The 15,967-nt window shown below is 36.7% G+C and overlaps 1 protein-coding gene across 1 annotated transcript in view; it reads right to left on the reverse strand.

Moving 5' to 3' along the window:
• LOC125649652 (uncharacterized) overlaps positions 1–15,967 on the reverse strand; it is an 85,382-nt gene that overhangs the window by 58,303 nt on the left and 11,112 nt on the right. Inside the window, exons 7-8 of the mRNA XM_056166789.1 lie at positions 11,966–12,152; positions 1,650–1,768 (exon numbers count right to left, since the gene is read on the reverse strand). Of these exons, the coding sequence (XP_056022764.1) occupies positions 1,650–1,768; positions 11,966–12,152 (306 nt within the window). The remainder of the gene's footprint in view (positions 1–1,649; positions 1,769–11,965; positions 12,153–15,967) is intronic.

Consider the following 15,967-nt stretch of genomic DNA (forward strand, 5'->3'; position numbering starts at 1 on the left):
AACTACAACATTGACCTTTGACCTTGAGAAACAATGGGCATCCTCCACTTGGCATAAAGTGTATGTGTACCAAGTCTAATGGTCCTAGCCCCAAAATTTCGGTCTGTATATTGCCTACAAGATTTTCCTACTATGTGATACTGCAACCTTGACTTTTGACCATGAAAAACAATGGGCATCTTCCTCTCATCATGGTGATCTAATGTAACAAGTTGTAATATCCTGGATCTTACAATTCAGTTTGCATCCTGCCTACAAGGTTTTCCTACTTAAGTAATACTATAACCTTGACCTTTGACCTCTGACCTTCAAAACAAAAGACTTCCTCCACTTGGCATAAGGAGTATGTGTACAAGGTTTACCTATTAACTGATACTACAACCTTGACCTTTGAAAATTATAAGCATCTTAATCATCCTGTAGCTTCAGTTCAGTTTGTATCCTGTCTACAAAGTTTTCATACTAAGTGATATTTTTCGACCTTGAACTTTGACTTCTAACTTTAAAAAACTATAGGCATATTCCTCTCATCATGGTGATTAAATGTACCAAATTGCAATATCCTGTAGTTTACAATTCGGTTTGTATCCTGCCCACAAGGTTTTTGTACTACATGTAGGTTTTCCTACTAAGTAATACCATGACCTCTGATATTGAAAAACAACAAGCATCTTCCTCTCATCATGGTGATCAAATGTACCAAATAGTAAAATCCTGGGTCTTGCAGTTCGGTCTGTATCCTGCCCACAAGGTCCGGACAGACGGACAGATGACGCTATACCATAAAATGTCCCATCTTTGACGGGCGTATAAAAATGGCGGTCCAGTGCTACAGTAGACATTGGCACAACAAAAAACTCTCACTGATATGGCTTTATAAGCACCATACAAATGTCAAAATTTGTGTCTCTCCACCTATCAAAAGTTGGAGAGATCTCCATATCACTGTAAAATTCTCATATGGGGCATAAAACAACATGCAAAAAAAACCCAATATTTTCACTATTTGACATACTAGTGAGCTCCACCATTAGTCCTGGATATGACTCATAACCACGAAATTTCCCAATGTTGATATTAAAGAATTATCTGTGAGCTGATGATGCTAAACAGAAACTGTACGTATCAAGTCAACTTTTATGCCTAAAATTGAGACAGACTTCTTTTGTAGAAAAACCAGGAGATATACAGAAAGCATGTCTTAAAGGGGCAAAAGCCAAGAGGGTTTGCAAAAAACATTCCAGCTAGGTTCTGTGTAAACAGTGTATAAACTGTGCTAATACGTATCAACACTTCACGAAAGTTACGTCCCTTGTCCACCATCTCCCGCTTAAAAATCGTATTTCCCTACGTTGGCCTTTGTAATTTTCCTATCTGTAGCTTTGACATCTGTTATTTTTCCATCAATTGCAGTCAACTACAATAATGCCCCAGAATGGGGCGACCCATTAACTTGTATGAAAACTTGATACTTAGCTAAAATTCAAAGTAATAACATCTTGCATTTGGTAGGGTAAAGAGAGAAAACTTGGTTTTTCACCAATTGGCCTTTGGCTGACCCCGAAAAGGGATGTAACTCGCAGAGAAGTGTCGATACATGTATTCATTCTCTTCAATTTATATGATGATACAAAATATCAAGTACATACTTGGTGATTTCCTCTTTACTTAAATTTTTCAAGTTCTGCTTTTCAGTCAGAAGGGCTTTCTTCATTTTTGCAGCCTCTCTGCGACTCATTTTGACACTTGGATCATATGCTTTTACAAGCTGCAACACATAAAAGCAATTTTTTTCTTCGAATACAATGTATATCCAGTATAAGAAAATAATAATTTTATTGATAATGAATAGTTCTGTTCACCACCAAAGCTGTGATATCATGGTCTCTGTAATAAAGCACATAATGTGATATCACACAGTATCAAATGATTGCTGACATTGTTTTATGAAATAGAGCAGCTGATATCATACAGACCCTGAAGCGTACTACAACACAACTTGCAGGGAACGGTATGAAACGATTTTTGCACTGAACAGTGAATGGTTTGCACAAAACACTGAATGATCTGCACGGAATGGTGGGCAGTTTGCACGAGTCACTGAACGCTCTGCACAGAACAGTGAACGGTTTGCACGGAATGCTTCGCACGAAAAGTTGACCATTTTGTAGGCATGGCTTGCACGCTTTGTGAATGTTCTGTACAAAATGGTAGACATGGCTTGCATGCTTTGATTTTTTTGATATTATTTGGTTCATCCTGGGGTTAGTTTAAAACAAGAAATAATTTCAATATAATGGCAATATTCTAGATATAAAAGAAAAGGTTTCAAGAGAAAGAAATGATAATGATGATCAATTTTAAATGTACGACACAGTAAATTTCACTTTTACTTATTAGATCAATGACTATGAACATGTTGGAATGAAAACAAAATAAATATTGTTTTTTAATTTAGGAAATAAAAGAAAAGAAGAGATGTTTGTAAACCATATATGCCCCCCCCCCCCCCCCCCCCCCCCCCCCCCCCCCCCCCCCGGTGCAAAATTGAGAAGGGTTATATACATGCATCATTTAATTGATAGTAGTATCACCATTTCAAAATACTGAGCAGACATCTTCCTATGTCAAGAGTGGATTGACCATGTGACCTAAAAATCAATAGGGGTCATCTTTTCCTTATGCTGCACCAGCGACACCAAGTTTGACGTAACTATCAATAGAGATTATCTACTCCTTATGCTGTACCAGTGTACCAAGTTTGGTGTCAATCAAGCAAATAAATATAGACAATATATTACTATATCCAGTTTAACCCTTGACCACATGACCTGAAAATTAGTAGGGGTCATCTACTCCTCAAGAATGAAGATGTACCAGTGTGCCAAGTTTGATGTTTGTCAAGGAAAGGGTTCTAAAGACATTGAGATGACAGTATTTTCCTATGTCCAGTTTGACCATTGACCTTTGATCATGTGACCTCAAAATCAAAGTCATCTTCTCCTGACGATATGCCAGTGTACCAAGTTTGCAGATGCCTGTCAAGCAAAGGGTTCTCAAGATATTGAGTGGACAGTATATTCCTACAGGTATCTCCAGTTTGACCCTCTTCTACTCATAACCAACCTACATATGAAATATCATTACAATCAAGTGAATGGTTCTCAAGATATTGGATATTGAGCGGACAACATGTGGTCTACCAACCGACCAGCTGACATACCGACCAACTGACAGGTGCCAAGCAATATGCCCTCTGAAGGGTGGCATAAATATCCAAAAATTGTATCGTCATGGAATATTAATCAATAAAAAAAAATGGTAGTGAAACAGAGACATAACCCACCGAAATTTCAATGTATTTTGATGGTTAAAATCCGTCAGTCGTTTACTGCGAAAGAAAAGTTAAAAGTAATCGTATTTGCCCAAATCCATGGAAATCATGCAGCATGCAAAGTCATGCATGCCACAGAGAGAAAAATTTCGATATTACCCTTAACCCAAAAATATTCCAAGTTTTCATGACTTTCTACTACTCTGTAAATTATGTATAATAGCGACGCGAAAAGTTCACTCCTATGATCACAAATGTGAGTCATGTGATTTGCTCTTCATCAGCTGAAAAATCAATATATGCACCCAGGGGTGCATGAGCCGAGTTGCATGGTGTACTGTCTTTGTAGATTATTAGCTGTATACTCGCTAATCAATCAAAACACACATTCATGGGTTCCGCCATTTTCTTCCGTGCTCCTTCTATATATTCAAAACCAATCACGTAATACAACATTATAAATTCCGGATTCATTACATGCTTTAGATTTTCATCCTAAGTTGTTTTTTTTATAACTGTCAAGTACAGATGAGGAATACAAGATCACAGAAATATAGACTGTTACCCAGTTTTTTTTCCCTTCTTATTTTTCATAAAATGATTAACATGTTGCTTGACATTCAATTAAACAAATGTGATACACAATTAAGAGCTTAATTAGCCCTCATTAACCTACTGGGGATTCTTATTCCCCATTCACTGTATGTTCCCCTAGCTCACTATAGCACAAAGTCTTTCAGCCTGACCGGTTGTTTCCTTTCCCGACCATTACAGCGCACAACTGGTGTCTTCGGGCTCAAAATAACACTTGGAGTCGCTTTATCCTTAGGCGATACAGACACACACTGCTTTGGACTACCATCAATCGGATTCCTCATGGAAGATTCAGGTAACTTTGATTCTGGCCGCTTTAGATCTTCATCCTCGAACTTTAACATCACTTTGTCCATAAGATCACTACGAACATGATCACTGATTTTCTTGAAACTCGATGCATTGCGTGTAACAGTCATCTACAGTCACCATCGAGCCTTTCTTATCTGACACTCTCTTAGGGTTTGTGTCATAAACTGGCTGCAGTTTGTTTCCACGAATCTCCTTCTTCATCAAAACAGTATCTCCAACTTGAATATTCGAGTTCATCGCACGGTTTCTTTGATCACCATACTGTTTCATGATGCGTTTCGCTTCACTATCGCGTGTCCTCATCATTTCATCAAGAACTAGTTCAACTGATTTCACCGAGGTCTGTGGTAATTTTGTTCTTGGTTCCCGATTAAAAAATAGTCTGTACAGAGTTTGTCCTGTTGACGTATGTGGAGTTGCACGGTATTGACCGTAAAAATTTGTACATTTCCAGTTTCCAATTCTGCTGATTAATATGAGCAGAGCGTATCACTTTCATGAGTGGTTTGTTAAAACTCTCAGCCTGGGCATTGGCCCGGGGCCATCTGAGGGTGATCCGTCGATGTACAAATCCCATGTTCTCTGCAAACTGCTTAAATTCATATGACTGAAATGGGTTACCATTGTCACTTTTTACAGTTTTTGGTAATCCAAATGTACTAATGACTTTGTCAAGTACCGGAATAGTCGATCTTGCAGACACAGACTTCACTATTTCGACAATAGGATAACGGGAGTATTCATCCACCATGACAAATAAGTAATCACTTGAAGGTAAGGGTCCAAAAAAGTCTATGCTGATGTTCTCCCATGGTCCTGATGGTAACTCAGACATCTTATAAGGTTCAACGGAACAAAATTCAGGAGTGAGAGTTTGGCATGATGCACAGTTCTTAACTGCTTCTTCGATCATTCCATCCATGCCAGGAAACCACACTTTGGTGCGTAAAAATAATTTCGTCTTGGCCACACCCTGATGACCTTCATGTGCAACATCAATAGCTCTCTGCCTTAGACTTTTGGGTAATACAATACGATGATTCCGAAGCAGAATATATTATCCGAATGTACAGTGAGCTCATCACGAACAGCTTTGATTGCTGTCAATTCACTCAAATCAATATCTTCCCTATCATCAGTCTTCATCATGTACCACGTTCCAAATCTTGTATAGTGGATTGCTCTTTGTAGGGTACTGAATTTCTGAGTTGCTTCCCGTACTGTATCCAAGTCAATAGCTTGTGGTAGTGATGCTCTCATAATAAAGTTGACATATCTCTCTGCTAAATCTTCTTCTTGTGATTTCTGATTTCTACTGACTGGGTGCCGGGAAATATAATCTGCAATATTCTCGCTTCCGGGACGATACTTTATCGTAAAGTTATACGGCTGAAGACGTAGTCCCCATCTTTCAATTCGCAAAGGTGGTTGAGGTTTGTTCCAAATTGTCTCCAAAGGTTTGTGGTCAGTTATGATTGTAAAATGTGGTAAACCTTGCAAGTATAGGTCAAAATGTTCGCATGCCCAAACAACTCCCAATGCTTCTCGTTCGGTTTGACTATATCTTGACTCTACTGGTGTTAATGTACGGCTTGCGTAACTCACAACCTTGTTGTCATCCTGGATCAGTATTGCACCTATTCCAACAGGGCTAGCATCCACCTGCACCGTCACTGCTTTGCAGGGATCATAATATGAAATTTCAGTTTCGTCACACAACTTTTCCTGTAGAGTCCTGAATGCGTCCTCACAATGTTTGTTCCAAATCCATGGTTGGTCTTTGTGTGTTAATTGCCTGAGAGCTCCACATATTTTAGCATAATCCTTGATGAAACGGAAACCGTAATTTGTCAGCCCTAAAAAGCTTCTAAGGTCCTTCACTTTCTGGTCTATTGAAATCATGTACTGCTTTAACCTTCTCTGGGTCTGGTGAAATTCCACTAGTTCCAAAAATCACTCCAAAGAATGAAATTTGATCTGTACGGAATACACATTTTTTTATAATTCAAAGTCAGACCTTTTTCACTCAGCCGCTTCAACACTTTACGTAGAGCTATGTCATGTTGCTCCTGGTTTTCTCCAAATACCACTATGTCGTCTGAAATATTTCGCACTCCCTGAATATCTTGGATCACTTGACGTATGGTTTCATGAAATATTTCCGATGCCGACGACACTCCAAAATTCAATCGTTTGTAGCGAAAGATACCCAAGTGTGTACTAAAGGTAGTAATATATACCTTGAGTCAGGATGGAGTTCTAGCTGATGATAACCACTACGCAAATCAAGTTTACTGAATACTTTGGATCCATTCAAGTCTATAGTATCAGTTCTTCTATGGTAGGCATAGTATGTCTCTCACGCTTTATGGCTTTATTGGGTTGTCGCATGTCGACACAAAGACGAATTTCTTTTCCATCCTTCTTTGGCGGGGTCACAATTGGTGATACCCATGGTGTAGGTTCTCCTTCTATTTTCTCTATTATGTCCAATTTAAGGAGCTCATTTATCTCCTTCTCAACTTTGTCCCTCAAGTGAAATGGGGTCTTCCTTCTTTTGTGAGCCACTGCCTTGACTGTTGTATCAATGTGAATCTTCACTTGATGATTCCTCAGTTTACCAATGCCTTGAAACAAATTCGGAAAGTCATCTTCCACCTTTTTCTTAGTACCATCAATACTGTTCACTACTTTGATTATCTCAAGACAATCAGCTGTGGGATATTCTAATAGAGAGCCGTTTGCACCTTTCACTACATAAAATGTAACGACATCATAACACTTTTCCGTTTCTAACATCAAGTCACAAGTTCCTAAAAGTGGTATTTTGCCACCTCCATAGGGCACTAGTTCACAACTTCCTTTCTTCTTCAGTAGCTGAGGTCTTCCCACTTTCACATAATCATCTTCATCTAAAATGTTGACAGCTGATGAACCACTATCCACTAACAACTTCAGTTTGTGTTTATTCAGAGACACAGTAGCATAAGGACCTTTCACACGGTTTATGCCAGATTCCACTACTTTGATTCCATAACAGTAATCATCACTATCACTTTCAGTTGAATCTTTGTGCGGTGTCATGACCTGAACTTTCTCCTTCTTTTTAACATTGTCTTTCTTACTCCTGCACACAGATTGGAAATGTCCCATTTTCTGGCACTTATGACATTTTTTGTCTCGAGCTGGACATGGTTTATTTTCCTTATGTGGAAACACACCACCACATTTCCAACATTGTTTGTTGAGTTTCTTCGACGAGTGATAAAGTTTTTCTCCTCGCGCACTGCAACAGAACTTTTTGGGACCACTAACACCCACCTTGCTAACGGCTTGATCCACATGGCGCTCCATAGCTTGGGCCTGGGAATCAGATAATTCCATAGCACGTCCTAATTGAATAATGTCCTCTAATCTTTTGTCAGGTTCTCTCAGAGCACGTCTCCTGAGTTGATTTGACCTGCAGTGTTGAATTAACTGAGACAGAATTTCTCTGTTTATATTCGTAAATTCACAATGTTTAGCTAGTTTCCGTAATTCCGTAAGGTACTCATCCAGTGTCTGTCCCTCTTTCTGTTTACAATTTCTGAACATATATATCTCCATTTGCGTGTTTTTTCACGGTCTGAAATAATCAGTAAGAACCTTCTTCGTTGCAGCGTACGTAGTTTCAGTTTCCCTTTTTTGGGCCTCATAAATGTCAAAAGTTTGTTCACCCACGTAGTGCAATAGCAAAGCTCGTTTCCGATCATCTATGCTTTTAATTAAAGCTTCGTCGGGTTCCTCGCCGTCCGGAACTATAGGGTTTACTAATTTTAGTGCCACAAATAAATTCTCTAAACGTCCGACCCACCTGTCCCATCGAGGGCCTACTGTTGACTTATCCACGTCTGCATCAAATGCTGGAAAAACTGGTATAGCGAGTTGATCCATCAGAATTCCGGGGTTCTTTTATTACCGTTCTCGTCGCCAAATTGTACTGTCTTTGTAGATTATTAGCTGTATACTCGCTAATCAATCAAAACACACATTCATGGGTTCAGCCATTTTATTCCGTGCTCCTTCTATATATTCAAAACCAATCACATACAACATTATAAATTCCGGATTCATTACACATGGGATATATTGTAAAGTCAGGAATGATATGGCATATTCATAATTGTGAAGAACTAATTTCAGTTTTAAACTTTTCGAGTTACTGTCCAGAAACCATATTTGTCTGAAGTTTTCAATCTATTTTCGGTCACTGTGACCTTGACCTTTGACCTTTTTTCTCCAAAATCAATAGGGGCCTTGCTGTGCTGGTATCCAACAATATATCCAAGTTTCATTTGATTCAAATCAAAAAAAATTGAATTATCCTCCGGAAACCAAAATTTTTGGAATTTTAAATCTATTTTTGGTCACTGTGACCTTGACTTTTGACCTATTTTCTCCAAAATCACTAGGGGTCTTTCTTACTTGGTACAAAACAATATCTGTATGTATCATTTGATTTGAATTTAAACTTTCTGAGTTATCATCCGGAAACCAAATATTTCTGAAATTTTCATTCTATATTTAGTCACTGTGACCTTGACCTTTGATCTATTTTCTCCAAAATCAATAGGGGTCTTTCTTACCTGGTACCCAACAATATATCAAAGTTTCATTTGATTCGGATTTAAACTTTCTGAGTTAGGCCAATTCAACTTAATTGATAGATTATCATCCCCGCCCACCCCTCAAAAATCGACCCGCCCCGAATTTTTTTTATTTTGCGAAACTTGCGATTTCCGGAATATTTTCATGTCCGACTCCAGTATTTACACTTGTTGTTTACATTTCAGGTATAGCAACGTGAAAAGCCCCATGAAGAAAATAGATCTATATGGTTTTCTTAATTTTTTGCGTTCTTACTGGCGTAAATTTTTAAGAAGTTAGGTATATTTCTGTTATATCCTTAGATTAAAGCTTAACTTGGAATTAGTCTATGAAAATAGCATAGATTGATATCCATCTTACATTAAATGATGCGGATCTGTTGGGAAAAAACTCATTTGTCTTTAATATTTTTCTCAGAAAATAAAAATTAAAAAATAAAATCCTCCCACCCGCCCCGTACATTTTGCTGACCCTGGATGATAATCTACTAATTAAGTTGAATCGGCCTTATCATCCGGAAACCAAATTTTTCTGAAATTTTCATTCTATATTCGATCACTGTGACCTTGACCTTTGACCTTTTTTCTCCAAAATCAATAGGGGTCTTCCTTACCTGGTACCCATCAATATATAAAAGTTTCATTTGATTAGATAGTAAACTTTTTGAGTTATCATCCGGAAACCAATTGTTGACGCCCAACCGCCCGCCCGCATCACCAAACCAATAGCCGAGTTCAACTTCGTTGCAACTCGGCTAAAAATGATGGGGACTACCCATAATGCTTCCGGAATAATGTCACCGTCACGGCACTATACTTCATTGACAACCCCGTTAATAAAAATAAACAAGAGGTACTGTGAGCAATGCTCACTAAGAATACCCCCCGCTTACCCCAAACTCCCAAAGGGTGTTGGTAATAGGTATAAACTACCTCTTTTCTGAGTGTAAAAAACAAATGGCATGACAAACCGAACCATATTGCTACTTCGATGTCCAGTACGCGTGACCTTTGACCTTTTGACCCCAAAATCGATAGGGAACATCTTCATCCCATGGGTAGTCCATATGTATGATATGGTGACTGTAGGTGGAAAGGATAACGCTTTAGAGCCCGGAAACCATATTGCTACTTCGATGTCCAGTGTGCTTGACCTTTTACCTTTTGACCCCAAAATCGATAGGGAACATCTTCATCCCATGGGTAGTCCATATGTATGATATGGTGACTGTAGGTGGAAAGGATAACGCTTTAGAGCCCGGAAACCATATTGCTACTTCGATGTCCAGTGTGCTTGACCTTTGACCTTTTGACCCCAAAATCAATAGGGAACATCTTCATCCCATGGGTAGTCCATATGTATGATATGGTGACTGTAGGTGGAAAGGATAATGCTTTAGAGCCCGGAAACCATTGCGTCTACAGACGGACGGACGGACGGACAGACAGACGGACAACCCGATTCCAGTATACCCCCCCACAACTTGTTGCGGGGGGTATAATAAATTGTTTGGAAAGTACCACAATCATTTTTAAATTCCAGACCAACTTACTCCTAGCTTCGTACATTTTGTTATATAGCTTGGTTTGAAAGGTAGAAAAACAACATCGCAGTTGATATGACGTCACGTTTACTAGTGATGAAACAATTGGCACCAACAATCGATTGTCGATCGTTTTTGGCTCTTCGATTCCGATTATCGATTCTATTTTTCATAATCGATTGTCGCTTGTACACTAATTAATATCTAATCCGAGATTCATCTGACTGTTACTCCCGCTTTTATATTGACATGTGCGGGGGAGAGTCAGAGTGGACTCCACATTGAAAAGTGGGAATTCAGTGACACCAGCTAGTGTGTATACTGCACATATCCATAAAACTAAATAGAAATAACTCCAAAAATAATAAACATTATTAACTACATGTAAATACCGATTATATCGATCATTGATTGAAATAGTTCTTTCGATTATGACCGATTATCGATTATGAAATTTTCCCGATTTTTCAACACTAACGTTTACATCGACTGTATTATGTTTCCTGCATTAAATGAATAGGCGGATTTTAAAATGTCTAAAGTCGTGTTGCAAAATGTTAAGGGTCTTCGCTCTTCTCTACAGTCACACCGTAAAACATATTAATGATTTATGATAGTTTATAACCTGATAAATTGGGGATGTATAACAAATCATCTGTTTAACATTGACTTGACAGTGTAAACATTGCAAAAGCCGAGGCAGATCTTGATTTTTAAAAATGTGGATTCAACTTTTGTTTTGAATTTTTACCTCAACTCATTCAATTGATTAATTGTTTTAAAAAATAAACATAATCTTATATAAACCTTCATGGATTTGCTATATCTGCTGTTACCTAGGCCTACATGTTTTATTTTTGTCCTCTGCCTAAAGAAACTGACACGTTGGAACATTCAGATAAATTCTAAAAATATTTCAATCAAACCTATTGTTTCCAAATTGTCTTTCTGGTTTAAAGCGTACATATCTTATAAACATGATTAAATCTTTGTGCTGTTAACTTTATTTCTCTGTTCTATTGAATATGCCTTAAGAACCTTTTGTCATGGGAACAATCATACATGTATGTAATATCAATTTTGTTTTAAGTAAAGAAAACCAGCAAATGTTTAGAATGATAATGAATCACTCTCGCATCTGCACCATTTAATACAGAGATCCTAAGGAATTGTAGCCCACCAACCCACCCCCGGGAAGAAGAAAAAAGTCGGGGAGGGCTATATTATTGCAGCTACAATTGCTGTATGCATGAAAGGTCCATGACCTTGATTTGTGACATGAAAATTAATAGGGATCATCTTCTAATTATGAACAAAATACCAACACATTTAATGATGATCAAGTTGAAGGTTCTTCAATAATTAGTCAAAACAAAATCCTTTTTCTTTGTATATGCATCTTAGAAAACCCTGTGACCTTGACCTTTTCACATGAAAATCAATAGAGGTCACAAACATCTGCCTATGAATTTGATAACAAATGAAGAAAAATGCCACTATATATTCTTTGAAGGTGGGCATGAGAATTAACTTACATCTTCACCAGACACAAACAGCCCAAGCTCTCCTATGCTGGCACCACAGGCTGTCAGAATCTTGGTCACTGCAGAGCTCATTGTCTTGTTGTCCTTGTTCTGTACTAAAAAACCCTTGATCTGTTTTCTTAGATGTGTTGTTCTTGCTATTCCCATTTTCTTACAACTTTCCTTGATTTCTTCTTGCCTGAGATAACAATATAGTCACAGATTTAGGTCCCAAATGTCCTTGTTTTCCTATGTCACCTTGAATTTACCACTGAAGACGTTAATCTCTCCCTTCCAATACCCAAAGTCTTGCAGACATACCAATCAAGATACAAGGATTTATGATATGATTTCTAAAGTAAATTTTAATTTGATGACAAGGATATGCACAAGTTTTTTTGTTTTGTTTTTTACAATAATTATATGTTATTTGTAGAATCTGAAGATAAATAAAGATTTCCAACATTCAACTTTAACCAAATTGTTGTATTCTGGTTTTGAAAATGTGCATTTCATACCTGTATGTTTTCCATTCAGCAAAATGATAATTAAAACTAGTAATCCTAATTGTTTGCGAACAATTAGAGGGCTTTCCATCTACCATGATTAACCAAAAAAAAAATTCAGAATATTCAAGATGATATAAGAAACTCAAAAAGACCTTGAAAATGAAAAAAAAACAATTTCATGACCTTGACCTCATTTTGAAGGTCAAAGGTCATCGGTCTTCATGCAAGTGATCCCATGCCTCTATCTATATTAATGTAAAAGTTATAAGCTTAAAAAATGTTAATCAAGACATTCAGGGGCAATAACTATGCTTAGGGGTTTTCGGTTCCTTTCAGTTAGCTTCTTAATGCTAAAAATACTATGAAAGACCTTGAAAATGAAAAAAAATTAATTTTGATGATGACATTGACCTCATTTTGAAGGTCAAAGGTCATAGGTCTTAATGCATGTGGTCCCATTCTCTATCTATATTAATATAAAAGTCATAGGATTAGATAATGATATTGGAGACTTTCAGGGGCAATAACTATGCTTAAGGGTTTTCGTATCCCTTTGATTAATTTTTTTATGCAAGAGGGTTTTACTGTGAATTCATTAGCGAAGGTTTCGTGTCTCTATGACTTTCCGTTAAGTAGGAGTAGCGATAACAAGATTTTCAACGCGAGTCTCCAAAATGCACAGAAGGGTCAAAGTTCAAAGTTATAATGCATACTATCGGAACCAATCAAGAAGTCAATACAGTACCCGCAACGTTATTCTTGACATGATAGACGATAGATCACGATGCACGCACGATAGGATAGGATACACGTGCGATACGATAGGATACACGCACGATACGATAGGATACACGATAAACCTGATAAACGCAAAACCTGATAAACGATCATCACGATAAACCTGATAAACGCAAAACACGATAAACGATCTCACGATAAATGGAAAACCTGATAGAAATGTTGTAAATTTAGAAGCAATTTAGACAGAACGAAATTTTGATACCTACAACATCATTACATTACATGTATGTTGATAATAATACTGAAGGATTTCAATATTCATTATACACCTAAAACGTATAATTTCTTTAATACACTGTCGTACCTTTTTCAAAAAAATATTTTTAATTCAATTTTTTACGCTATCACAGCTACATGAAAAATCAGAAAACTAAACTATATACGGTTTTTAATTCATTATTTGATATCTATATGAATTTTCCCAGCCAATGATTCTATATTGTCACCTAATGTTTGATATATAAATTACAAAGGGAATTAACTAAATGTAATATAAAGTCGTGATATCATACTTCAGTAGCTCTCTTATTCTAATGTCTATTATCTTGAATGTGGAAAAAAAAACAAGTTATATTTTGTGTGTAGTGTGGAGGGGGTTATTTAGCATCAAGCTCTAAGTTCATCGGTCATTCAAAAATTACAATTATTTTCATCATGACCGTTTTAAAAACAATTCACTGCACTACACCAAATCTTCAAACATTAGATATTTCTACACTATGAGTGATAATTGATAGTCATAAGTAATTGGAACGTATGTATTTGAATTGATATCTTAATAACAAAAAATAAATAAACTATGGAAAAAAACCAAAACCCGGCTTTTTTTAAATTCATAATTTTAAATGCTTAAAAAATTTTGAGTTTAGTATGTAAAAAAATTCATATAATCATCAAAACCGGCATCAATTTTCAGTATCTACCCGTACGACTATTGGTAGATGTACAAGTAAAAAAAAAAAGAACGACGTGTCCAGTTGCAGACTTTTGGAGATGCAACACCATTGCACCCTTTTAAACCTTAATCTTCTAAATGTGTGAAATACAACGTCCCTGAGAATGTTTGCAGTCAAAACACAGGTGATACACAGACGCGCACAAGTTCAGTAGTTGGTATATAAATAGAATACAGGCGGAAAAAATTGGAAGAAAAAGAGCCTTTATTAAAATATATGTAATAAGCAATGTAATTTACTGATTTTTCCTTTCAAATCAGAACTTCCTATTTGTCTGTTAGTGTTAATTACAAATAATTGTTTCTATAGACAAACAAATGTTTATGAACTTCAGATGAAGGAGCTTTCAGATTTACTGTCCCCGGTTTGCTCGGCAAACCATTGCCTACTTTTCATACTACTTAGAATGAAATTGTGATAAATTTTCACTTTCTCTGGACAGAAAAATAGCTCTTCTTCTGTCTTCAAATCGACAGCTTTATGTTCTCTTTCAAATACACTGTCTTTTCTTGATTCCTAAAAATAGCTTCTTCAACAAAACGAATAAAGCTTTCGAAAAGTATCGTACTTTTTCATTAGATTTAATATACAATCCCCAAAGTTTCCGAAGCTACACGATAAACGATTTTCACGATAAACGGAAAACCACAGGAAGGTGGAAAGCCCTAATAAGTGTGACTGTAAACATGATTTACATTGAAATAACCTCCAAAACAAAACATTCCTTAAACACCGAACATTTGGTCATTGAAATCTATCAAAATATCAAAAAAAATGATTTGGTTTTGTTAAAAGCAAATACATTGTATGTCGATCTCTCCAGCTCCCCAAATTGAAATTGCTCCAAATTACAACCCCCTATCCTTACCTAATGCACTGCATGGTATAAAGGAGAAAGCATGAGCACTTTAAATTGTAGGAAATATTAGATCCCTGGGTCAGAACAATGTGAACATCATTAAATGATAATAAAGTACTGTACAAAATTTGAAGGCTATCCGATAATCCAGGAGATGAGCTCATAAGCTATTTTACACACTCCAACACCCCCTCTTAGATCCACTATAACTTTATATAGGTATAACAATTGGATCCACCTGTCCTGACAATATGCATATCTGCCAAATGGCAATGAAGCCTGATGATTGATCAGACTTCGCTCACCAACTACAGAAAAAATACTTGCATGATTATATAATCAACAGATTTGATATATAATTTCATTTATACAGTCTACTCCGGATATAATGAAATCCAGGGGACCGACCTGAATTGTTCATTATATCCAAAGTTCAATATAACCAATGCTGAACTACACAAATATTGCTACTAGGGGATTTATTTTAACTTCAATATAACAGATATTTCAACATAACCGACTTCAATATAAGTGGAGTGGACTTAAATGTGCTTAAAATCTTAAATTAATATTAAATTAATGAAGTGATGGTTTACACAATCAATGACTGGGTTTCTGCTTCTATTGAAGTATTCAGATGTTCTACTTTTACAGCCTTTCCGTCGGAACACGATCCCAATAAATATATAAACATTACAATATAAAAATTAATATCTTTCACACCTGTCAATCAAATGTTACAAAATTCGAACTTCATCTGTAGTTTGCCACTCTAAAACTACACTGCAGGTTTCAAATGAATCCTCACGAGCATAACAGAAAAAAGTCTGGAAAACCAATGGGACAGACAGACTGACAGACAGAGGGAGGGATAGACAGTCAGACAGAG

The sequence above is a fragment of the Ostrea edulis genome, chromosome 5 (assembly GCF_947568905.1).
Source record: "Ostrea edulis chromosome 5, xbOstEdul1.1, whole genome shotgun sequence".
NCBI classification, from domain to species: Eukaryota; Metazoa; Mollusca; class Bivalvia; order Ostreida; family Ostreidae; genus Ostrea; species Ostrea edulis.